Genomic DNA, 27,595 nt, shown 5'->3' on the forward strand with positions numbered 1-27,595 from the left:
TCAATACTTATCTGTTGTCTGGTCAAATAATAAAGTACTTGCACCTGGCAATCCAAGGGCCTATCTTTATGTGGTGGCACTAATAGGAACTTAATACTTTAATTAAAAAAAACACACAAATCAAGAAAAGTTTACGGAGCACTTATTATTATTATTATTATTATTATTATTATTATTATTATTATTATTATTAGCCATATGGTGCAAGGAAGCCTGAAGCTTTTGCTGCACCAGCCAAAAAAAAAAAAAATTTCTAAGTAACCCTGAGAGAGAGAGAGAGAGAGAGAGAGAGAGAGAGAGAGAGAGAGAGAGAGAGAGAGAGAGCAAACAAGAGTAAGAAGGGAATCACCAAGGAAAGAGAAGAATGATGATATCCAGCTCAGGACCCTGGGTGTGCCAAGCCCATACTCACCAGATGTGAGCCCCTCACTTCATACAAACAGTCGGACACAATCATCCCCCTAGTGGAAAAAAAAAATATATATATATCATCTGAGAAAGAGTAAGGATGCTGTCAGAATTAGCATTTTCCTTTGGTCTGCCTTCTTTCAAATGGTACCATGTAAATTTTGAGGTATCACCTTGTCTCCAAGGGTGATGTCTCCTTCTGTTCCATGTACTCAAATAGAGAATCATTAAAGTTTATGCTTTAGCACCATTCATGTGGCGCCTCCATAGCCAAGTGGGCAGGAGCAGCAGTGCATAGCACACACTTCTTAATTAGACCGGGGTTCGAGCCATGACCACTAAATATGGAGGATGCAGAAAGGTCGGGGAATGACCACCGCCTATCCCTGGAGCAATATGGCCTTAGTTGCTAATGCTCCTAAAAACCAAATAACAAACAAACCATTCATGTTTACTGATGGGCTGAAGTTTTTAATAGAAAGAACAACACTTTTCATTTTAGGATATATGTAAACTCAAAAAAAAAAAAAATTAATTAATTAATAAATTAAAAAAAGGCAAACTTAGAGAATAATGCTAAAATTAATTGTAGGTAGTAAAACTGAAGGATTACTTGAATGTGAATGGAGATGGCTTCCTTCAGAAGGCAGAAGATGTAATATGGTTTCTTTGGGCAGAAGTGGTGATATGGTTTCTGATAAATTCAAGGGTTCTATCTACAGAAGTCTCCTTAATACACAAGGTTAGTTTAAGCTAGGAAACGAAACATGGAATCTTTTAACGGACTCCACTATTTCTTTTTATTATCTAAATTAAATTTCTCCAAAGGCCATAGAGACTTCAGTTAATCTACAACCTGGATAATCAAAATTTTGGGTGGTGCTATATACATTTGCTTGCTTATATTGTTTATTTGCCAATACTAATACTATACCACTGAATGATGCCAATGTTCAGTTGCTTGTCACAGACTGCGGCATTTGGAAAGGAAAAGTGCAAGCCAATTAGAAAACTGGTTTGCACAACATTTCACAAGTTACATTTCCAAATCCCTCAGAGATGCTCATGGAATCATGGTTTAAAAATACTCGACCACATTAATGTATAATACACTAACTTTATTAGTGAAAATTTCAACAAAATATTAAAACAAAACTTTTTTTTTCAGTAAAAGCAAAATCATACAAATCAAATGAATCAAAGAGGTAATGTAGTAGAGAAGTGGAACTTAATATTGTTTCATTTGATTTATTGGGCAGAAAGTATACAGTATCAATGTATAGTTAAGAAGCACCATATATTTTAGATTTATCTTCATATGTTTTCCTGTACTTACTTGGGAAATTGTGATGCAGAATTAACTATACTTCTCCAAACCCTTTCTACGTATACAACCAAATTCGACTGCTGTTTCTGCAGAGCAGTATTGCTAGCCACCTTAATAGGATCAACCTAGACAACAAAAAAAATAAAAAAAATAAAATAAATAAATAAAATAAATAAAATAATTATTATAATAATTAAAAATTAAAGATTATATCAAGATTTACATACCAAGCTACATTAAATATCATCAACCAGACATCATTATCTCATTATAATTACCAACTCACAGGATACAGTTGAGGCAGAAATCAAACATTTGGCATGTTGACTGCACATAGCCGAATCATATTTTGTATTGTGTTTTGTGGTCCAGGTGCTAATGTATGCAAGTTTATAGTGCTACAACTATGTGAAAATAAGAATATAAATTTACATAAAAACTGACAAATTATACAACTTTCCAAATATGTCTTGTTATATGAAGCAGATCTTAATATGTGAAATATATATATATATATATATTTTTTTTTTTATGAAAACCCCAAACACAAGTGGTATTAGAAACTATAGTACTTAGTACCATGCTTGGGTTGGAGGTTGAGAAGACGAGAGAAGATATTTGTTGACATTAGACTTAAACTTATATAGACTGTAATTTTCAGGAAAGACATATGAAGGAAGGTTGTCCCAGAAAATGGCAGTTAAATGGATAAACGAGGAAGATGAAAAGTTGATTCTGTGAATTTGAAGTTGGACACTAAATGGATGTTGGCTGGTGGTGGCATGTGTTCGGACTGTTTTGAAAGAGAGAGTGGGAATTATAGAAGTCAATTCAGAAGACCAGTGCCCATGAAAGTATCTTTAGAAAAGGCATGGAGCAGAAACAGTTTGTCAATGAGACAGCGAGTTGACAGACTCTGCTAGAGATGAGTCATTAATTAAGCTAACTGCCCTCTTCTGAATGGAATCTAGAAGCCTGAGAGAGGTTTATGGGGCACCGCCCAGATGTGGGAACAATATTCCATGGTAGGGCGAATTTGCAATATGTACAGAGTGAAAAGCTATTTGGAAGAAAACTAATGCTGGGAGCAAAAGAGATAACCAAGTTTTTTGGATGCAGAGGAAGCAATATTTGTAATATGCTTGTGCCAAGAGAGATTACGAGTCAGGATAATCCCCAAAAGAGATATATCATTTTGCCTAGAAATCGGAGTGTCACCAAAGATAAGCATAGGAGTAGAAGAATCCTTTTTGTGAGCTATATAAGACAAGACTGAGTTTTAGAAGGATTGAAATTTGGGCATTTTAGAAGGATTGAAATCAACTAAGTTGTCTTGGCCCCACAGGAGAATTACATGGAGATTGGCATTTAAGCAATTGGTAGCCGATATTCATGAAGTTGAAGCTAATTGAGCAGGACAAGGTTTCTCAAAATGGAAAGTGGAATGCAAGTTGCTATCATCAGTAAAACTATGGATAGGATTTCTACGTCAATGAAAAAATGTCATTAATATACAAGAGGAAAAGAGTGGGGGTGAAAGAACTGAACCTTGGGGAACACCAGGATTAATGAAGAATTTAAAAGACAGAGAGCCATCTACCATCACCTTCAGTGAGCAATCAGAGAAAATGCTGGATAATCAATTATGAAAAACAGTTGGAAAACCATAAGATGGAAGCTTGTTTAGAAGACCTTTATGCCAAACACGATCGAAAGCCTTTGAGATGACAAGAGCAACTGCTTAGGCTTCACCAAACTTTTCCATTGAATTTGTCCATAAATGGGTAACATAAGCCAGAATATAACCAGTGGATTAACATTGACGGAATCCATACTGCCAGTCGTTGATCAGGCAAAAGGTTTCTAGGGAGTTTAAGAGTTGGCGGTTAATTGATTTCTCCATTACTTTAGAAAGAGTAGAAGTAATTGCAATGCAATTATAATTGGAAGGGAGGGATTTGTCACCCTTTATAGAAAGTGGCTGGATATGAGCAAATTTCTAAGCAGAAGGAAAAACAACTTTAGAATCAGAAAGTGAAAAAAGGTGGCAAAGAATAGGAGTAAATTCGGGAGCACAGGTTTTGAGAACAAGCCGAGACATACCATCAGGACCTGGAGCTTTGTGAGCATCACGATTCATCAAAATTCTTCTGACATCCTTTTGACGGAAGACCATAGAAGGCATTAAATGGAGCATGTTGGGAATGGTGGGAGGCGTTTTAGCAAGATCCTTAATACATGAGCTGGAAGAAAAATGGGATGCTAGCATGTAAGCTTTATCCTTGGTTGAAGTGACAACAGAACCATCTAGTTTGAACAGAGGTGGGAACAGAGATGGGCAAAAGTTGCAGCCAATAGCTTTGGCAAGAGACCAGAATGCTCAGCTACCATTAGGGCATGAAGCAAGTTAGCATTAGCCTTAGTAGAGGCATTTGATGTAAGAAAGCAAGCTTATGCAGCATCAGCCAAAAAAAAAAAAAACCACTGCCACTTCACCCCTCTGTTCGTTCGAAATACCTCTCCAGCTGAACCTTAAACTTATTTAGGCTATCAACTTCCACGACAAGGGATGGAAGTCTGTTCCACCTGTTCAAACTCTAGTTTGGACTGATTAATAACTGCTTTACAATTGTTGCGAGCTTTGGTGTAGGCAGAAAATGAAACTAAAGAATTGGAAACACGCCATTTACGATATGCAAAGTTCTTCTTTTGAACAGCATTAGCACATTTATTGGAAAACCAAGGTTTAGGACGAGATTTTAAAGTGGAGTGTGGAATAAAGGATTCGATTCCTACAAGAATAATTTCGGCAACACGATCTAAGCAAACGTTGACATCAGAAGTTTTGAAACAGTAATCCGACCAAGAAAAAGAAGAAAAGAAATCTCGCAGTTCAACCTATTATGCATTCTTGTAATGCCAAACAATACGGTGTTTGGAATAGCCATGAGATAAAGGCTCAATTGGAGAAGAGAGAATCACCAAGTTGTGATCTGAGGCACCTAAAGGACCGCTCACTTTGACCGTGTACATAGAAGGGTTGTTTGTGGGGAAAAAGATCAAACGTGTTGGCTGTATGGTTAGGATTGTTCAGTATTCCTGTAGAGAAACGAACAATCTGTGCAAGGTCATTAGTAATTGCAAAAGCCTCAGCTTCTCGACCAGCTGGGTCGGTGTGACTAGAAAATGGAAGCCAGCTGAAGTTGTGAACATTAAAATCACCAAGGAAAATTGGACTGCAGAAAGTCAAGTTGCAAAGTGAGGAAGTAGCAGAGCTCCAAGTGATTAGTGCAGTTGGAAGAACGGTAGAGACAACAGATGAATTTGACACAATGAGGTACAGAGATTTTAAGCCAAAGAAGATCGATAAGAGGAGATTCCAAATTATCAAGTCTCTGACAGGGAATATCGGTATGGACAAATGCACAAGTACCACCTTTGAGGCAAAAGGAATCATACAGCGAATAATTTGGGCAACTGAGATGAGCAGTAGTTGAATCAACCGATAACTGAGATTCTGTCAGAAAAAGTACATGGGGTTTTGCAGATTGCAAGTGGAAATTGACATTGTTGAGATTTGAATTGAGACTACGTATATTAGTGAAATGAACTAGGAAGTGTTTTGAAAGTTTAGATCTTTTTGCAGATAAGCTTACTTTTTTAGTTTGACAATTCATGGTGTATTGAATAGTAAGAAAAAGTGGGGGTTACATGCTGTATGAAGTAATGAAATTTTTGAATATGGCATACAAATGGTTAGAATATACCCAGATCCTTGACATAACGGGGCTTCGACAATGTCTTCTGCATACACACTTCTCAGACTCCCTCCAGACTATCTGGCAGAGTAGAGGTAGCAAGATTATACACTAGCTGATCCAGAAGTCTCCCAAAGAGTCACCAATAAGTTCGGTCTGTGTACTATCTAGCAGCCGGCCAGTGAACACAATTTTAGAGCTGTATCCTCAAAATGTAAGGAAGATTGGATCACGCCATGATATCCATCATAACCTCAAAAGTCATCAGTCATACTGCATGATGAAAGAGACAGGGACGGGTTGATTGGAACTTAGCTCTGGAGACTAAACTTGGGTTCCACCACTTCAAACCTCCAATATAATACTATTACTAATTTCAGTTGCATTACAGGTAGATATGGATTAAGTCTACATGGTACTGACTAATTTACATTATTTTGAGAAAGGTTTTTAAATGGACAGGGTCATCAAGTCAATTGTTCGATTGTTGATGTCCTGCTTAGGTAGCTGACAAACTAAATGAGTATTGTGAGTAGCTGACAAACTAAATGAGTATTATTCACATGTGAGGAATATACATGTGTATATTTCCTGCTATATACATGTGTGGCCAAGGATGAAAAGGCTGAGTTTCTGTAGGAAGCAATAGGCAGAATAGGAAATCCGGTCTTATGTAATTTTACCTTACCAAAAAGTGCAGGAATATAGTCGTGTTTTTGATACTTGGTTAACATTTTATTAAAGAGATTGCCCAAATTAGTAAATAGTGCCAGGTCAAGATAAGTGGAAGTATCTGATACAACTGACTCTAACTTATTAATATAATTACTTTTATTGAATATTACCACTGTATCTCCTTTATCAGCTCTTTGAATGATAATGTCTTTATTTTCCTGAACTTTATGTAAAGCTAAACTATTATGTGTATTCAATTTAGGAAGTCGCATTTCTTTAATATTATTCACCACCTGGTTAACACTTGTTGAATAAATAAATCTTTTTGTGGAACATTACAAAGTCCAAATTCTATATCAATTATGCACTGTTTTTTAGGTAGTTTTCGAGGTGGTAAACTGTAATTTAATCCATTGGACAAAAGTGAAATCTGGTTCTGCAATAGTGTATATGAGGAAAGATTTGTAACCTGTTGATATGTTGGTTCGTTGAAATTTGGACAAGGGGGTGTTCGTGAACTAGCTGAAGTATTCTGCCGTAGACCATTGTGCATATGTGGGGGCTCATCATACAACTCATACATTTGGTCGCAAGCTCACGACAATGTGTTAGAACTCGTATGAACGTGTCTTGACTCTCCCGACAATGTATTCAATTTGTAAGGTGTGTTTTTTATTTCTGAGGCCTGTGCTTCACGTTGCAAATCTATGGAGGTCTTCAAAACAGACCAATCGTAAAGATGCAGATAATTTTTTAATTTGTCGCGAAGTTTCCTAACTTGGGAAAGGTATTTTTGTTTATTAGAATAACAAGATCTTAAGACAAGCTTAACTATATTACAACATGTGGCAAGTTCTAGTTGCTTAACCCCCGAAATTTTATGATTTAAATTGACCCTGGGAAATCTCGGAACAATGTTGTCTTGAAGGTAATACTTTAGAAAAGAAATATGGTAACTTTGGGCCGAGTATCTTAGTGTTAATTTAATGTAATTTTGCAGAAAGGTATTCAAAAAATCCCCCATAATTGTGTGTATCAATAGGTTATACCTGGAGAGAAAGGAAGTGAATAAACAGTCAATAAGAGATTAAAAATGAATTTGATAGTATGAATTAGAGCTATAATACGTTCATATAAATCAATACATTCTACGTTGAAATCAATATTTGTAAGAGAATAAGAAAAGTTTACCTCAATATGATATGTAGAACACTTCTGTATGATACTCTAAAAAATTTGTAGAGAGCTGATAAAGGAGATACAGTGGTAATACTCAACAAACCTGATTATATTAATAAGTTAGAGTCAGTTGTTTCAGATACCTCTACCTATCTTGAAGCAGACCCAGCACTATTTACCAATTTGGTCAATCAATACAATAAAACGTTAACCACATATCGAAAAACCGACTACATTACTATGGCGCAGTTAAAGGAATTGAAAGCAAGAACATACAATATTCCTGCATTTTTCGGTCAAGTAAAATTACAAAGACCAGATTTCCTATTCAGCATATTGTTTCCTACAGAAACTCGGCATTTTCATCCTTGGCCACACATGCATATAGCATTGTAAATTCCTTTAGACAGGTGATACAATTTGGGATTAAGAACTATGATACATTATTTAATAATCTTAAAGACTGTAGACTTGACGGAAATGATAATTTATTCTCACTAGATGATACTTCATTATATATGAATGTAAACATTGACACACATTAGATATTCTTTGGGATATGTTAAATAATAATTCGATACCGATTAATTATACAAAGCTTCCTATTAAGGAAATTTTTCACTTAATTAAACTTTTAGTTGAAGCCAACTATATCACCTTTCGAGATAAAGTATACAAACAAATTTGTGGTTTGCCAATGGGATTAAGCCTGAGCAGCCTAATATCTGAGATGTTATCTCTCAAATGTATGCGTTCACATATTAAACGTATATATATTTGACGCCTTTTCTACTCCATATCACATACTATGGGAGATATTTAGACAATGTTCTAGTCATTACTGATAATAGCACCATCCAAGAGATATTTTACATTCATTTAATAATATTCATTCTAGACTTAAATTTACATTGGAGAGGGAGAATATGGATACGAAGTCATTAAATTTTCTAAATTTTTCACGCTTACTCAGGACGCGAATAAAATCCAATTTCATATCTATCGTAAACCTACAAACACCGGTATGCTTCTGCATTATAACAGCTATCAACTGTTCACCTCCAAAAGATCGATTATCTTTAATCAATTTCTCAATGTTTATAAATATTCAATGAAGAATCTGCTTTGGGCTCAAAAATATAAATATTAACCAGCAGATTCTTAAACAGGGGTTACCCACTTGCTACAATAGACAGAATTAAGGTACAAGCTAAGGATAGAATACAAAAAAATACACCAACTAACAATAGTAATATCAAAAAATACTTTATTTCTGTCCCATACGTTGAACAGTGGCACAAACAACTTAACAGATTCTTTAAGGATACCGAATTTAAAATTGTAGCCAAGCCAATACGAAAATTACACACTATACTGAACAATCACTCAGTCCTTTCCTCATTTGCAACACAAATAAATGACCTAGTATACAACATTTCTTGAGGTAATTGCAACTCTTCTTATCTAGGGTTCTACGTGGTTTCCTCTGAATTTTCGTGTTAATCAACACATGCCCTCAGTTCGTGCTTCTCGTTCAGCAGCATCAGAATTAGCCTTTCATGCCATTAATGGAAAACATACATTTTTATTTAACGAGGTCAAAATACTTAGTGTCGACGTAATTATTAATTAATTAATAAATCTTTATTGTGAAGTAGTTACAGCACAATACCCCATCACGGCAACGAGCGCCAGGGGTTCACATATAGCAGTTAGAGAAAAGCAGAATAAGTAGAGGGTACAAATACAAAAGGCTACAAAATACAGTGAACAAATACAAAAAGGTTACAAAATACAGATTACAAATACAAAAAGAAATACAAATATAGCATAAAAACACAGAGCTGAACACAAATACAACTTGGCAATGATTTGGGGTTCAAGGGCTTTGATAAAGTTGTCTGTCCTGCTTGTTACTTATTATCCTGTTGAAGTCGGTGTCCACACAGTTCAGGATGGCGAGCATCTGCTTGGGGAGAAATCTCTCAGTGAGTAGAAGACTGTTGTGGTAAGCCACAAGTGCAGGTGCCGACCTTAGGCTTGGCTGTGGGATCCTCCAAGAGCAAGCATTCCAAATATTCGGAGATGATATCTAGCCTGTGATGAGTGTGGTGTGAAGACCAGCCGCTTTTCCACGATCAGGAACTTCATCCTTGGGATATTGAGTGCTTGTGCCATCATGGTGGTTGTGGTAGCAGGAGGTAGACAAAGCGATTGGCCCATTTCAATAACCAGTATTCAGCGGTGTACACCCTCTTAAGGTTTGTGGGTGCTGCAGAGCCCCATATTTCTGCACCATAGAGAATGGCGGGGTAGATCGTGGAGGTGATGAACCTTTTAACAGTGAGAGAATGTCAGACGTATAGCAGCTGTTGCTTTGAGATCCACCGTATACGAGAAAATTTGGTACTGATTTTGTCGATCTGGTTGACAAAGGACATCTTTTGATCAAACAGAACGCCACGCTGTGCGAGGCTATGTTTGGTATTCGTACCCCAAATAGTGTTGGTACGGATTTAAGGGAGAATATAACCTGAGCAGACTTCTGTGGGCTGATTTTTAGATTGAAGCTTGTCAGGTACAATTCAAGATCCTTACACTGGGAACTGATCCTGTTGCTGAGATGAACGAGGTTGTCACCAGGGTTAATTCGCATCAGCAGTTTGAGGTCATCGGCATAGCATAAGAGACTATTCATGGAGGCAATAATGGGCACGATGATAGCCATGAACAGGAAACCAGATAGGACCCTCCCCCTGCAGTACTCCAGCAGTAATGTCGGAGGATAGTGTATGTTGCTGCTGATGGACAATAAGTATTCTGTGACAGAGCAGACATTCCAAAAAGCACAGCATATCACCTCAAATATTCCTTAAGTAGAAGGAGGAAGGCCGGGATCGACACAGCATCAAAGGCTGTGCTTATGTCGAGATATGTGGCTGCCAGCTCAGCTCTTTGTTCAAATGCTGAGAGGATGCATTCTGTGGTGGCTGCCAAGTTAGTGATTGATGATTTTCCTGCGATGGCATAGTGGATTTCCAGTGGTTTGATCTAGAGGATTTGGTGGGTAATTGTGGGTAGCAAAGCCTTTTAGAGAGATTTTAACAGACAAGAGGAAACTGGTATGGGTCTGAACAGGCTGACGTTTGTGCCGAATTGGTTTTAGGGATGGGGTACACTCTGTACTTATTCCATTGGGGTGGGAAATAATGCTCAGTGAGGCATCTGTTGTAGATTGAGAGAAGAGGGTCTATAATGAATAGGCTCAAGCATTTGACCATAAATTGTGGAATTCCATCCTCCCCACAACAGTGGCTGTTGTGGGAAGTGAACTGATGGCAGGTATTAGCTCCTGTTTCGTGATCTGAATAGTCCCTCGGACATCTGAAGGGTTTTCATAGTTTGGCTGGACAGCTGTAGATGGGATTGTGGTTGTATTTGAAAACCTGGCGATGTATTTGAGCCAGTCTTGAGGATTAAGCATTTCATTGAATCCACAATGTGGGGCAGCATAGAATGGCTTTCCTCAGAGTCCGGTTAAGATTTACTTGGATTTTAGCAGCTTTCTTTCAATTAAAGTGGGCCCTAGCGCAGGTTTGATTGATTTGGTAGTTGTTGGCGCATCGGCTTCTGTGGCCATATTGCACCTCCCAAGGTTTTTGCAGTACTTTGATCCAAGCCCGAGGCGGGAATCGAACCCGCGACCTTTGGGTTGCTGGGCAGGTACTTTACCCACTCGGCTAGCCCGGTCGGCCCCCTAGCGCAGGAAAAAGTGATTATCTTGACTGCTATTCATAAGCTTCCATTTCTTACGTAGGACTTGTTTCTTTTTGAAGCTGTTGTTGAGGTCAGCAGTCCACCAAAATCTGGAACGGGGAGTCACTGTTACTCGTTTGGTGGCAGCATAGTCGGTGACGGATTTTATCCAGTTGGACAAGAGTGTCACTGCTAGGCTGAGGTCATAGTCAATGAGGTCATCCCAAGGAATGCAGAATGCTGCTTCTACACAGAGTAGAGGATTAAGGTATTTAGGTGCTGAAATGTATTTGACTATTTTGTTGTCAAATATGTTAATTCGGTTTATTCGATTATGTTGAATATTCGGGAACGAGAGTAACCTTGTGCAGGCGAAGCTTTTACTGCTCCGGAAAATACAGACGTTTTTTCTGTTTTATTAATTAAATTGGCATATTAACTTATTTTTTTAGTAGCTTTATAATCCTAGTTACGATACTTAATTTAAAATTTAACTTAGCTAGAGATTTTGTAGTTTATTACTTAGTATTGGTAAGGGTATCCAATCCACGTGTTTTACAAGTTTTGCAGTTCCGACGAACAGTAAGTTTTTTAGATATATTTAGCTGCTTTATTGACTAATTGTTATATTAAATTATTTTCTATAAATAGCTTATAGACATAGTCAAGACCCTTGGATTATTCTGAATTGAGACAACAAGATTTTGGAAGTTAATTAATACTTAAGTGTCTGCAGATTTACCATTCGTAACTTTCTGCCATTGTTATACGATACAACATTATATCCTGGACTAGACAGCATTACCTTAGTATATATATTAGATAATATTAACAATTAATCAGTAAAATTAACAATACGAAATTTTTAGAAATCTTCAAGTACCGTGTTAATAGACTAAAAAAGAATAGCGAAAGCTTAAAAAGCGGTACTCACCTTGAAATTAATCTGCGATGGTTTACTTAGGTAGCGTGGTTAATGTTTAAGTTGAATTGTTAAATTGAAAAATTAAAAGGAAGGGAAGTAGGTAAAAGTTGACTGAGTTAAATAGGTGCAAGGAAATAGAAGTGTACACATCCAATCCTTGGTTGTCATCGAAATAAAAGAAAAGAAAAGAATAGTTAAAAACTGTAAGTGAATCCGGTGAAGCCAATAGTCTTTACGAGGACTTTCGTTAGTTAAAGAATGTCTTCAGTTGGCAATGTGTGGGGAGAGAACGCGCATGGTATTTTAAGAATAAAAAATTATACTCTCGTGATGCCTTTTTTGACATGTGGGAACTTTAATCTCGAGAGGTTCCAAATTGGGGAAAGATTGAAGGGGAGTTTAGAATTTAGAATTTTGAGGTTAGAGTGGTGCTTGTACCATTCAATAACTAGGGCTTCATATTGAAGTATTCTGTAGCTGGATTTTAGTTTAATGATGGAAACGGCAGAGTCGATGAGCGGGTTGTGGTTGTGAGTCTGGGCATGAGTTGTAAGTTCTGTGACAGATTGGTTAGACATGAGACTATGGAAATGGTAGTAGGCACGGGTGTTGGATGTTTTTGATGAGCCAAATTTAGTAGTGGTATTTCCGATACACCTCTTGCAGACCATCTTGCAAATGGTCTGCAAGAGGTGTATAAAACGTTGAATGGTTTGAGTATGCTGAATGCTGATGGGATTCTTCCTCTTGCTCAGAATGATCACCTGAGAGGGCATAAATTCAAATTGAGGAAAGACAGCTGTAGGATGGATGTGCAGAAGTTTGCCTTTGGCCAGCGGGTAGTTGGTTGGTGGAACAGACTTCCATCCTTTGTTGTGGAAGTTGATAGCCTAAATAAATTTAAGGCAGAGCTGGACAGGCATTTGGATCGAATGGAGGGATAAAATGGGATGGTTTTTTTTTTTTTTTTTTCTGATGTTGCATAAGCTTGCTTTCTTGCATCATATGCCTGTGCTAATGCTAATAATATATGTCCCCATGACTGACTCATCTTTCTAATGGTAATCCACTAGTAATATTCCATTAGCATTTTAAAAATCCAGTGGCATCACCCTGCCAGCAGAAGGAACAGACCTGGCTTTCTTTGGAAGAGGAGAAGAGCTGGATTCCCATTGTTTGTAGTGCTGACTGTCCCACTGTTTCAGTCTCTAACCAAAAGTGATGGACCCGAATCTCATCCATGGTCACAAACTTTGCAAGGAAATCTGTAGGATTTGCTTGAAAACAATGCAAATGTTCACTTACCTGACAACTCTTGTATGGTTTTTATATGCATTCAACAACTTTGGACCCATCATGCTGACTCCTTTTGAACATGGAATACGTTTTGAACATGTATTCCTTTTGAACATGGAACACATGTTCTGATGAGATGCCCAAGATGCTGACAATGTATCATACCAAACTGTTATTCATTGATCACGATATCAAGATATCATGCAAACTGTCGTCAACTTCAGATAGATGGACATTGCAGGTCTTTCATACCATGAGTCCAGGTTCACTGTTCCTTGTTGAAATTCTGGTGCCCACTTCTTAAGCATAGGAAGGGTTCACAATGAGGAAGGCTCTAAAATGAGGATTCCTTTAGGGAAGGGGATGCCAGAAGTTTATCAAACTCAAACAGGGAGCTAAATGATTTTGTAATAACTGAAAGGAAAGTGGAAGAGAAATTGTTGAAGTTAAACATAATAAAGATACATGGGGTGGATATGATCTATCCAATTATATTAAGAAAGGCAGCAAAGGAAGTAAGCAAACCTTTAGCCACAATTATGAGAGCATCCTTGGATTCAGGGGAGGTGCCCAGACTGGAGATATGTGAATGTATCTCCAATTCACAAAGGGGAATCAAAGGGTGACACGAGTAATTAAAGACCTGTTAGTTTAATTAGGAAACAGGCCTGGAGCTTCAGGTTGCATATCACAAAACTTTCTGGCAACAACCAACAAACTGACAAAATAAATTGATTAAAATAAATTTAATAAATTTTCTGAACATGAGGTGGCTCTTCAAACTTCTAATTTTGAATGCTCTGCGGTCACCAAACATTATTGGTTGAGCAGCACAATCTTGATCCCCGACAGGATATTGAAATTGAAGACTATTCGTGTGATTATTGCCAGCACTCATGGCTTGAGGCACTACACATAGTTATCAGTAATAGTACCATGAATAGTACTGTGATAGTGGAGTGCACTTGCACCCCATTATGGAATCTACTCTATTTTGCAGTGCGATGAGCTCTGGCGATCATCACATATGAATAATTCAGCTCTACTAACACCAGACGCATGATCATGCTCAGCTGACTTTTGCTGTTGTAACCAACATACATATAACTGCAATATACCATTCACTGACTAAGCTGATGAAGAGGCATTTCATCTCGAAAGCTACTGTATATTTTATTAGTTTTATCCAAAATTTATTCTATTTTAATGCTTTTATTTTATTTTATCTCTGTTTTAGTATTTTATGTAGATATTATTTATATTTATTTAATAAATTTATTTTAGGTCAGTTTGTTGGCCATCACCAAAAAGTTCTGTGGTGATGTTGTTAGTTTAACTTCTGTTCCAGGGAAAATAATGGAGTCATTGGAAAAAGAGGTAATGCAGGATTATCTTCACAAGGCTGCAATTATACTTTAGACATGGCATGGATTTGTTAAGGGGAAATCTTGTTTGACCAATTTTATTGGATACTATGATGTGGTCACAAAGGAACTGGATGCAAAAAATAATTTCACTATCATATACTTGGATTTCAAGAAAGCTTTTTATACCGTTGAACATAAAAGACTGCTGTGCAAATTGGAACAGTGTGGAATTAAGGGCAACTTGCTTCTATGGATAAAGGGATGATTGAGTGGGAGAAGACAGAGAGTATTAATCACTGGACATATACATTAGTCCATTGCTTTTCATGGACTAATGTTATTAGTGGAGTCCCCTGGGGTTCAGTTTTGTGCCCATTGTTGTTTTCTATATTTATGCCAACTGAGTGGTACTACGCTCAGAGTAGTGGAAAACGAGAAAGATCTGGGAGTAATTGTGCAGTCAGGTATGAGTTTCTCTGAGCAATGCAGACAGACTTACAATAAATATCATGGGATTTTGTCAACGATACAGAAGAATTTTTCTACCAGGTCTGCAGGCCTCATTTTAGGTAGGATGTAGAACTGTTGTTGTTTGTTGTTTGGTTTTTTTTTTAGGAGCATTAGCAACTAAGGCCATATTGCTCCGGGAATATGCAGTGGTCATTCCCTGACTTTTCCGCATCCTCCGTATTTGGTGGTGACGGGTTCGAACCCCAGTCTAATCAAGAAGCGTGTGCTACGCAAGGATGTAGAACTGCTGGAATGAGCAAAAAGAAGGGCTCGACACTGATCAGTGGAACAAAGGGATGAACAACACTTACCAAGAAAGACTTCAGCTCTGCAATGCAGCATCTGGAGACTAGGCACCTATGAGGAGATCTGACTGAGAAGTTAAAGACTTTGAATGGATTGAGCACACTCAAATGCTAATGGGATTCTTCCTCTTGCTCAGACTACACATTAGAGAGCAAAAATTCAAATTCAGGAAGGATGATTACAGAACAGATGTACAGAAGTTTTCCTTTAGCCAGCAGTTAATTGATTGAGGGAGGAAACTTCTATCTGCTGTTGTGAAAGTTGATAGCTTAAATAAATTCAAGGAAGACAAACTACTGGAGGGAATGAATAGGTGAAATGGAAGGTGGTGTGTTTTTTTTTTTTTTTTTTTTGGCTGATGCTATATAAGCTTGCTTTCTTCCATCATTTGCCACTGCTAATGCTAATGTTAATATTATAACCACATCCTCATGAATTGCCTTTGGCATTAGTATCTTTTTTCCCAAATACTGGATGACTGCACGGTATCTAATTCTGACCAACCTTCCTCATTCACACAACTGCTAAGATTTCAGGACCTGTAATTAAAAAAAGGCATTACTGAAACTGCATATAACTTCGTGGGTTACTATTTGAAGTGTTATACATTAAGTACAGAAATTTTTAACACAACACCACTACACTTTCATACTCAGGACATAAACAACCCCCATATGTATGTACACATATTACACATATCCATAGTACATAAATGAGAGCTTATATATGCTCAATTTTTCCTACATTTTATTAATATTTTTGAAATAAAGGAGTTACCTTTTATTCAGTCAGTAGTATATCTTCTTTACCAATTCTCCTTATGCAAATAAATTACGAATGATACGTTAAAACAATATTACATAATATTAAAATCATTTAAAACTCAATGTGTTCCTCACTACTGACACATGGGCAGTCCAACACCCCAGGATCACAGTGGTGAACCTGGGGTGTTGGACTGCCCAACCCGACCACAGAAATATCCAACTCCATGCAACCTTTAGTGAAGAAAGATATTTTGTCATAAACACAAATTTGAAATATGAATGAAATACTATTAAAATGAGATAAAATTATGATAATAGAACATTATGTAATATTGTTTTAACGTATCATTTCATTATTTATTTGTATAAGAGAAAATATTTGCATAAGCAGAATTGGTAAAGAAGAAATCCTACTGACTGAATAAAAGGTAACTCATTATTCATTTCTAAAAACATAGATATGCACATGTGCACTACTGTATATAGCAATTATTGCACATACATAAGTTACATTTAATCTTATACTGTACAATTAATGAAAAATGTACAATCTTCATTTTCTTGATTAATACTGTAATATACATGTTCTGAATTAGATTATACTATATTTTATTTAAAGAATTATATTAAAAGTTTAAATTTTCTTTGTTCTTTTGCCGATTTTATGAACTATCGATATAATGTCTTTTTGATACAATGACCATTATTTTCATTTTCCTAAGAATAAAGATTCTGGTTTTGTTTTATGACTCCTCCCCCAAACAAACAAACTTTTCATTCTGTTAGAGGGGTTACTCTAAAGAGTTTCAACTGTATTACTCATATATTGAACGCATTCAAGAAATGATGGAAGGAAGTAATGGAAACTGTGAGAGAGATGAAGATGAAATTAACAAAGAAGAAACTTCTTAAAAAAATAAACATTTTCAGGCTGTCAGCTATGGCTGAAATACTAAAAATTTTCTGTCTTCCATACAATGATTCCAGGGGACTAAAGCTAGCCACAGACATTGAAATCTACCTTGAGTCAACTGTTGGTAAAAGAACTAAAATTTCTGCTTATTTTCCTAAATGTAAAAGCCAATTTTTTGGGGCTGGCTGTGGCCTGGCAGTAATCTGTGTGGATAAAAATCTGCACATTGTGAGGTCAAACCCATACGCTACCACAAGCAGCACACAGTACAAAACAGTTACAACAAAGTTATAAACTCTTCTGGCGTCAGCCATCCAGAGAATAAATGGATATTTATTTATTTAAAATGAATGGTGTTCAGGTTGTCAGAGATATTCTCTCAGATATTAGCATTAGCATTAGCATTAGTAGAGGCATTTGATGCAAGAAAGCAAGCTTATGCAGCATCAGCCAAAAAAAAAAAAAAAAAAAAACCCACTTCCACTTCACCCCTCTGTTCGTTCAAAATACCTGTCCAGCTGAGCCTTAAACTTATTTAGGCTATCAACCTCCACCACAAGGGATGGAAGTCTGTTCCACCAACCAACCACCCGCTGGCTAAAGGCAAATTTCCGCACGTCTATCCTACATCTGTCTTTCCTCAATTTGAATTTATGCCCTCTCAGGTGATTTTTCTGAGCAACAGGAAGAATCCCATCAGCATTGAGCATGCTTAAACCATTCAAGGCTTTATACACCTCTATCAGATCACCTCGCTGGTGCCTAGTCTCCAGACACTGTAATTTGCAAAACTTAAGCCTTTCTTCGTAAGAGCACCCCTTTGTTCCATTCACTAATCTTGTTGCCCTTCTCTGTACTCGTTCCAGCAGCTCTACATCCTTCTTGAAATGAGGCCTCCAGACCTGTATACAGTACTCTAGGTGTGGCCTGACCATCGCCTTATACAATGGAATAATCACCTCCTTATCCCTGCTGGAAAAATTCCTGTATATCATTGACAATACTCCATGAGCTACTCTTGCAGCCCGTCTGCAATGCTCAGATATGCCAATTGTTATTTGGAGCATTAGCAACTAAGACCATATTGCTCCGGGGATATGCGGTGGTCATTCTTTGACCTTTCCGCATCCTCTGTATTTGGTGGTCACAGGCTCGAACCCCGGTCTAATCAAGAAGCATGTGCTATGCACTGCTTCTCCTGCCCACCTGGCTACAGAGGCGCCAGATAGGCCAGACAAGCTGTACTTGCTACCTGTGAGTCTAAAACGTTGATGGAACTGATATTCGGATGGCATTCAAGTCAAATGGACCTAATTTCGGCAAAGTCTGAACAGTCACAGATTGTTCGGACTTTGCTGAATCCTCTGCCAAATCCTCTGCTTGCACCATCACGATGGTGGGACTGTTAGTAATCCTGGGTATAACCTCATGCACAAGCATACTGTGGGGTGACCACCCAAGTGTGAACCAACGTAAGCACGGGGGGGGGGGGGGATCCGAGGTGTGGCACCCACATCACATGGAGGAATGCTGCCCTCTGTGTTACCAGGTAATACTAGTTATTAGATAACTCTCATCAACCGCTGCAATACCACCACTTTGTTTATTGGAGGCTTGAAGTGGAGGAACCCATGTTTAGTCTCCAGAGCTAAGTATTAGTAGTAGTAGTAGTAGTACTAGTGGCATGTGATGCAAGAAAGCAAGTGTATGAACTTATGCAGCATCAGCCAAAAAAAAAAAAAAAAATCACACCATTCCCTCCAAATGCCTGTCCAGCTCCTCCTTAAATCTATTTAACCTATCAACTTCCACAACGACAGATGGAAGTTTGTTCCAGCAATTAACCACACGCTGGCTAAAGGCAAATTTCCGCACATCTATTCTACATCTGTCTTTTCTTAATTTGAATTTATGCCCCCTTAGGTTCGTAATCTGAACAAGTGGAAGGATCCCATCAGAATTCAGCGTGCTCAACTCATTCAAGGCCTTATAGACTTCAATCAGATCACCGCGCACGTGCCTAGTATCCAGCCACTGCAATTTGCAGAACTTAAGCCTCTCTTGGTAAGAGGATCCCTTCATTCCCCTCACCAATCTTGTTGCCCTTCTCTGTACACATTCAAGCAAATCTACATCCTTCCTAAAATGAGGATTCCAGACCTATACGCAGTACTCAAGGCGCGGCCTGACCATTGCCTTATACAGAGGGACAGTCACCTCCTTCTCCCTGCTAGCAAAATTCCTAAATATCATTGACAAAACCCCATGACCTGCCCTGGCAGCCTGTCTGCATTTCTAAGAAAACTTCACATCTGACTGCACAATTACTCCCAGGTCTTTTTCATTTTCTACCACCTTAAGTGTAGTACCACACAGTTGGTACGTTTCTCTGGGGTTACTTCTACCCATATGCAGTACTGTCATTAACAACCCTGCCAACCTTTGTATCATCTGCAAACTTTGACACTAAGCCTAATATACCTTCATCAATATCATTGATAAATATACAAAACAACAGAGGACCCAACACCGAACCCTGTTCCACTTAGTCCACAAAGAGCAGCACCCATTAATTACCACCCTCTGTCTTCTCCCACACAACCATCCTTTTATCCATTGTAGCAATTTCCCCTTAATACCATTCTGCTCCAATTTGTACAATAGTCTTCCATGTGCAACAGTGTCAAAAGCTTTCCTGAAATCGAAATATATGATATCAAAATCTTAAAATTCTTATCTGTTACCCCAACTGGACGTATTATCTAGATGTTCTGTGGGCAGAAACGTTTCACGTGAGCGGGTAGCTAATATCAGGGAAGAGAGCCTAAAAAACTTCAAGGGTTGTGTTAGGATTGTTAAATATACAAGAACAGTAAATCTTAATTGTTCATACAGTAATGTTAGAAGTGTCGTCAATAAAATGAGCGAATTCGAACTGCTGGTTAAAACAAGTAACGCGGACATAATAGGGCTTACAGAGATGTGGTGCCACCCTGAAATTGGGGATGATGAGTTTCAGTATGGCTTGTATAATGTATTTAGGAAGGATAGGGTAGTTAGAAGGGGTGGTGGGGTAATGCTTCTTATCAGAAGCAGCCTGAGTGCGACGATAGCTTTCCCGGATTCAGACATTTCACATGCTAGTATAGAGTCTGTATGGTGTGAGATAGTTGGAAACAAAGGTATAATGCGAGTAGGAGTAATCTACAGACCAGGTGATTGTGAAGATTATGACAAAAGCCTCTACATGCAAATGGAATGGGCAAGTAAGTGTCAATGCCTTATTATGGGTGATTTCAATTTGCCTCTAATAGATTGGAGTAAACGGGAAGGAAACTCGACATGGGGAACAAAATTTTTAAATCAACTGGATGACTGTTATTTGTATCAACATGTCAGGGAAAGTACTAGAGGAAAGAATATCCTAGACCTCATCATCACACATGAATCAGATGACATAACAGGGCTGACAGTAGAGGAACCAGTAGCAGGAAGTGATCACGGAGTTCTACGGTGGATGATGACGAGAGAAGTAGCAGAAGTAAAAGGCAAAGGAATGGGTTTTAATTTCAGAAAGGGAAATTACGATGCCTTAAGGTACTACATGGCCTCTATTAACTGGGTAGATATCGTGCAGAAAATGACATTTGAACTGTGGTACACTTTTAAAACATTAATCACAGATGCCTTGAATGCGTATATACCATTAAAAAAATACTCCATGAGGAGGGTTCCACGTTGGATGAATAGTGAAGTTGCCACATTACTTGAGCAGAAAAAGGTGGCATGGAATGGTTACAGAGCAATAAAAAGTACTGAAGCCTATAACAGCTACAAGGTGATGTGTAATAGAGCCACATAAAAGGATCAACAGGCAAAGGCAGTTTATGAGAAATCACTAGCAAACAGAGCAAAGAGGGGGGATAAAGAATTCTTCACATATGTAAATGCCAAGAAGAGCAGAACAAACCAGATCGGACCTTTATGTAAGGGAAAGGGGATAGTATTAAATACACCAGCTGCCGTTGCAGATGAACTCAACAGTTATTTTGCATCGATATTTACAAATGAAAAACCTTTTGTGGCAATGGGAAATTGTGGGAGTGAAGTTAAAAAATATGTAATTAATGATATTGAAATTTCGCAAGATTATTTAATGAAAAAACTTTCAAGCCTACAGACCAGTAAGGCTCCTGGAGTTGATGGAATATACCCTATAATCTTAAGGGAGGTGGCAAGCGAGTGCATTGAACCATTGAAGCTAATTATGCGAGCATCACTAGACTCTGGGGAGATTCCCTTGGATTGGAAAAGTGCAAATGTATCTCCCATACATAAGGGTGGCTCTAAAAATGAAGTTGGAAATTATCGACCTGTCAGTCTGACTTCAGTAGGGAAAATCATGGAGGCAATGATCAAGGGTGGAATTCAGGATCATTTGGATCGAATTGAAATTCTCAAGAATACTCAGCATGGTTTTGTAAAGGGAAATCATGTTTAACAAATCTGGTTCGCTATTTCGAAAGGGTCACTCACGAGCTGGATTTAGGGAATAATTTCGACATTGTTTATTTAGATTTCAGCAAAGCTTTTGACTCAGTCCCACATGAGCGGTTGCTTTATAAGCTGGAACAGGTTGGAATCACTGGGAAAATCCTTAGATGGATAGAAGGATGGCTTAAGGGCAGGAGGCAGAGTGTTGTGATGAATGGCTATTCCTCAGATTGGGTTGATGTAAGAAGTGGGCTTCCCCAAGGATCAGTATTAGGACCACTGTTGTTTTTAATTTTTGTAAACGACATTGATGAAGGGATAGAGGGCATGATGTCTAAATTTACAGATGATGTTAAAATTGGTAGAGTAGTTAATGATCACTGTCAAGCTGAGCTTCTTCAGAGAGACCTAGATAGACTTCAGGAATGGTCAGAAAAATGGCAGCTATGCTATAATCCAACAAAGTGTAAGGTATTACACCTGGTTAACAGTAATCCCAAAATAACTTATTCACTTGGTGGAGTTCAACTAAATCCAGTACTGCAGGAAAGGGACTTGGGTGTTACGATTTGGTCAGACATGAAATTCTCAGAGCATTGTAAACAGGTTGCAAGGAAGGCCAATGGTGTCCTATCGATGATCTATCAAACTTTTGCAAGTAGAGATAGGGACGTAATAATCCCATTATATAAGGCTTATGTTAGACCACACTTGGAATACTGTGTTCAAGTATGGAGACCGCACCTAAAGAAAGACATCGAGCTTCTTGAAAGGGTGCAAAGACGGGTAACTCGCCTGATGAGATCGGCAAAAGGGCATCCTTATGAAGAAAGACTTCGAATATGTGAGTTGCAGAGTTTGGAAACTAGACCCCTTAAAGGAGATTTGATTGAGGTGTTTAAGGCTCTGAGAGTCATCAGTAAAATGAATGAGGATGAAATTTTCAAGATTATAAATGATGCTAGAACTAGGGGACATAAATTCAAGTTACGGGAGGAAATGTTTAGATTGGACTGCAGGAAGTTTTATTTTAGCCAGCGAGTTATAAATTACTGGAATAAGTTGCCTTCATGGGTGGTAGAGGCTGACAGTTTGGGGAAATTCAAATGTCATCTGGATAGTACTTTCGGGTAAGGGAAGCGCATAGGATGATAGGTTTAATTTTCTTTTTTTTATTAATTATTATTATTATTTTTTTTTTTTTTGTTTTTATCATTGTTTTGTTGGGATTTTTTTTTTTTTTTTTTTTTTTTTGGCTGGTGCAGCATAAGCCATAGGCTTTCTTGCACCATGCGGCCATTACTAATAGTAATACTAATACTAAAATTATTTTTTGCATCCAGTACCTTTGTAACCACATCATAATATCCTATCAAATTTGTCAGACAAGACTTTCCCTTAACAAACCCATGCTATGTCTGAATTTTGCTGCAGTCTTGTCTAGATGATCCTGCAATTAATCTTTAACCAGTGACTCCATTATTTTACCCGGAAATAGAAGTTAAACTAACTGGTCTGTAATTACTCGTGTCACCCTTCGATTCCCCTCTGTGAATTGGGGATATATTTGCACATCTCCAGTCCATGGGGACCTCCCCTGAGTCCAACGATGCTCTCATAATTATGGCTAATGGTTTGTTTAGTTGCTCTACCACCTCCTTTAATATAACTGGATAAAGCCAATCCACCCCAGGTGCCTTTCTTAGGTTTAACTTCAACAATTTCTCCTCCACTTTGCTCTCAGTTATTACAGAATCATTAAGCTACAATTTGATAACTTTCTGCCATTTTCAAACCTTAATAACTCCTCATGTGTGAATGTAGATGCAAAATACTCATTCAATTTGTTTGCTATCTCAGGTGGATCATCAACAGTCGAACCATCGATATCAAGTGGACCAATCAGATTCATCCCCTTCCTTTTAGAGTTTATATAAGTAAAGAAATCTTGCTGTTTTTCTTAGCATATTTTGCCAAAGATTTCTCATAATCTGCCTTCGCCTGCCTAACCTCCTTTGTGACCTGATTATGAGACTAGCTTATATCTGCCATAGGCTTTTGAGACGCTTGATAATTTATATGCATCCCAAGCATTTTTCTTCTCTGTCACTTGTCTCATTTGTTCATTTGATAACCATTTAGGCCCAAACCTTCAACAATATTCCAATAAACCCTTCCCCATCTCTACCATCATGCAGTAGGACTGATGATTTTTGAGGTTATGGTTAAACACCATGACGACATCCAATCTTCTTTATATTTTGAGGATACAGCTCTAAAATGGTGTTTGCAGGCTGGCCGCTAGTTACTACACCAGACTAGACCTATTGGTAACTCTTTAAGAGGCTTCTGGATCAGCTAGTGCCTCCACTCTGCCAGATAGTAACTAGAGGGAGTCTGAGTAGTGTGTATGCGGAAAGGGGGGCATTTTCGAGGCCACGTTATGTCAAGGATCTGGATATATTCTTACTATGTGTATGCCATATCCAAAAATTTCACTACTTCATACATCCCACCCCACCCATTTTTTTTTTTTACTATTGAATACACCACGAATTGTCCAACTAATAGAGTAAGCTTATCTGCAAAAAGATCTAAACCTCCCAAACACTTCCTAGTTCATTTCTCAAATATAAGTAGTCCCAATTCTAATCTCAACGATGTCCATTTCTATTTGCAATCTGCCAAACCCCATGAACTTTTTCTGACAGAATCTCAGTTATCAGTTGATTCAACTACTGCTCATCTCAGTTGCCCAAATTACTCCCTGTATGATTCCTTTTGCTTCAAAGTTGGTACTTGTGCATATGTCCGTTCCGATATTCCTATCAGAGACTTGGTAAGTTGAAATCTTCTCTTTTCGATCTTCTCTGGCTTAAAATCTCTCTACTTTATTGTTTCAAATTCTTCTGTTGTCTCTACAGTTCTCCCAACACCACTAATCACTTGGCGCTATTTCACTTCCTCTCTTTGCAACTTGACTTTCTCGAGCCCAACTTTAATAACAGTGAGGTAATTTTGCTTGGTGATTTTAATGTTCACAAGTCCAACTGGCTTCCATTTTCTAGTCACACCGACCAAACTAGTCAAGATGCTGAAGCTTTTGGAATTACTAATGACCTTGCACAGATGGTTCTTTTACCTACAAGGATACCGGGCAATCCTAACCATACGGCCAACGTGCTTGATCTTTTTCGCACAAATAATCCTCCTACGTACACGGCCGAAGTGAGTGGTCCTTTAGGCACCTCAGATCACAACTTGGTGATTGTCTCTTCTCCAATGGGGTCTTTATCTCATAGCTATTTCCAACCACATGTTGCTTGGCATTACAAGAATGCAAAATGGGATGACCTGCGAGATTTCTTTTCTTCTTTTCCTTGGTTGGATTACTGTTCCAAAACTTCTGATGTCAACGTTTGCTCAGATCGTGTCAGTGAAATTATTCTTGCAGGAATGGAATCCTTTATCCCACACTCCACTTTAAAATCTCATCCTTTATCTAAACCTTGGTTTTCCAATAAATGTGCTAAGGCCGTTCCGGAGAAGAATGTTGCATATTGTAATTGGCTTGTTTCCAATTCGTCAGTTTCATTTACTGCCTACACCAAAGCTCGCAATCATTGTAAAGCAGTTATTAATCAGTCAAAACTATATTTTCAGCAGGTGAGTAGAAAACTTGCTTCTTACCCTAATGGTAGCCAAGCATTCTGGTCTCTTGCCAAAGCTATTGGCTGCAACTTTTGTCCATCTCTGCTCCCACCTCTGTCAAAACCTGATGGTTCTGTTGTCACATCAACCAAGGATAAAGCTGACCTGATAGCACCCATTTTTCTTCCAACTCATGTATTAATGATCTTGGTAAAACACCTCCAACCATTCCCAACACACTCCATTCATTGCTTCCTTTGGTCTTCCTCAAAAGGATGTCAGAAGAATTTTGACGAATCTTAATTCTAAGAAAGCTCCTTTGTCCTGATGGTATTTTTACACTTGTTCTCAAAACCTGTGCTCCTGAACTTACTCCTGTTCTTTTCCACCTTTACTTTACTTAGAAGTAGAATTACTTCTACTCTTTCTAAAGTAATGGAGAAATCAATTAACCGCCAACTCTTAAATCTACCCAGAAATGTTCTGTCTGTTCGAAGATCACCAGTATGGATTCTATCAGTGTCGATCCACTGGTGATATTCTGGCTTATGTTACCCATTTATGGACAAATTCAATGGAAAAGTTCAGTGAAACACATGCAGTTACTCTTGACATCTCAAAAGCTTTCAATCGTGTTTGGCATAAAGGTCTTCTAAAGAAGCTTCCATCTTATGGTTTGCCAACTGTTTTTTGTAATTGGTTATCCAAGTTTCTCTCTGATTGTTCACTGGGGGTGATAGTAGATGGCTCTCTGTCTTCTAACTTCTCCACTAATGCTGGTATCCCCCAAGGTTCAGTTCTTTCCCCCCCCATTTTCCTCTTGTATATTAATGACCTTCTTCCATTAACTGGGAATCCTATCCATAGTTTTGCGGATGATAGCACATTGCATTCCACTTTCCATTTTGAAAAACCTTGCCGTGCTCAATCAATTTCAACTTCTTGGATATCCGCTACCAATTCCTTAAATGCTGATCTCCAGGTAATTCTCGAGTGGGGCAAAGACAACTTTGTTGATTTCAATCCTTCTAAAACTCCGTCTTATTTTATATCTCGCAAAAAGGATTCTTCTGCTCCTATACTTATCTTTGGTTTCACTCCAATTTCTAGGCAAAATGATATATCTCCTTTGGGGATTACCCTGACCTCTAACCTCTCTTGACACAAGCACATTACAAATATTGTTTCCTCTGCATCTAAAATACTTGGTTTTCTCTTTCACTCTCGGCGTTACTTTCCTTCCAAACAGCTGTTCACTCTGTACAAATCGCAAATCCACCCTACCGTGGAATATTGTTCCTACATCTGGGGCGGTACCCCCAAAACCTCTCTCAGGCTTCTCGATTCCATTCAGAAGAGGGCAGTTATGTTCATTAATGACTCCTCTCTAACAGGGTCTCTCCACTCGCTGTCTAACAGACATACTGTTTCTGCTCCATGCCTTTTCTACAGATACTTCCATGGGCACTGTTCTTCTGAATTGGCTTCTATAATCCCCGCTCTCTCTTTCAAAACAGTCGGAACACATACCGCCCCCAACATCCATTTTCTGTCCAACTTCAAACTCACAGAACTAACTTTTCATCTTTTTCGTTTATTCTTTCTATTGCCGTTTTCTGGAACAACCTTCCTTCACACATATTTCCTGAAAATTACTGTCTACTGAAGTTTAAGTTTAATATCAACAAATATCTTCTTTCGTCTTCTCAACCTCCAACCCAAGCATGGTACTAAGTACTATAGGTTATAATATCTTTTGTGTTTGGGGTTGTCATAAAAAAAAATATATATATATATTAAAATATTAATTAGGCATTTTTTATGATGTACTAGAGCGGAGGAAATTTATGTAAATGGCGTAAATGTGGAATGAATATATAATTTTTATTATATTAATGTTTCATATATATTATATATAGTCTTACCTCGCAATTATCTGTGGATATTAGAATACTTCTAATGATATCACCAAGTGTATCTTGCAAATACTAAAATATACAGAAGAAACCAAACTTTAAAACTGAATTCTAGAGAGTAATAAAGAATCACCATATAATACTTAAGTAAAAAATAAATAAATAACCTTTATTTTTAATGTCCCATAAGAGGTTAGTATTAAAAATGCAAAATGCTCATTGCAGGAAGGAAGTTAGACGAACAGGAAAGTAACATGGTATGACACATATAAATATTAAACATTTAAGATTACTGTTAGAGACAGGTACATGTAGGTTAAAAATACAAATTTATCAATTAGAAAAAT

General features: G+C 37.9%; 1 protein-coding gene across 3 annotated transcripts in view; it reads right to left on the minus strand.

Moving 5' to 3' along the window:
• The window catches only part of LOC150087601 (ras GTPase-activating protein nGAP-like), a 604,257-nt gene that overhangs the window by 238,269 nt on the left and 338,393 nt on the right, over positions 1–27,595 (minus strand). For all 3 annotated transcript variants that reach the window (XM_090369159.1, XM_090369157.1, XM_090369158.1), the window contains exons 13-14: positions 27,258–27,320; positions 1,745–1,860 (exon numbers count right to left, since the gene is read on the minus strand). In XM_090369159.1, coding sequence (XP_090225285.1) covers positions 1,745–1,860; positions 27,258–27,320 — 179 coding nt within the window. The remainder of the gene's footprint in view (positions 1–1,744; positions 1,861–27,257; positions 27,321–27,595) is intronic.

The sequence above is a fragment of the Mastigoproctus giganteus genome, chromosome 3 (genome assembly GCF_048544385.1).
Source record: "Mastigoproctus giganteus isolate SK-2022 chromosome 3, ASM4854438v1, whole genome shotgun sequence".
Taxonomy (NCBI): Eukaryota; Metazoa; Arthropoda; class Arachnida; order Uropygi; family Thelyphonidae; genus Mastigoproctus; species Mastigoproctus giganteus.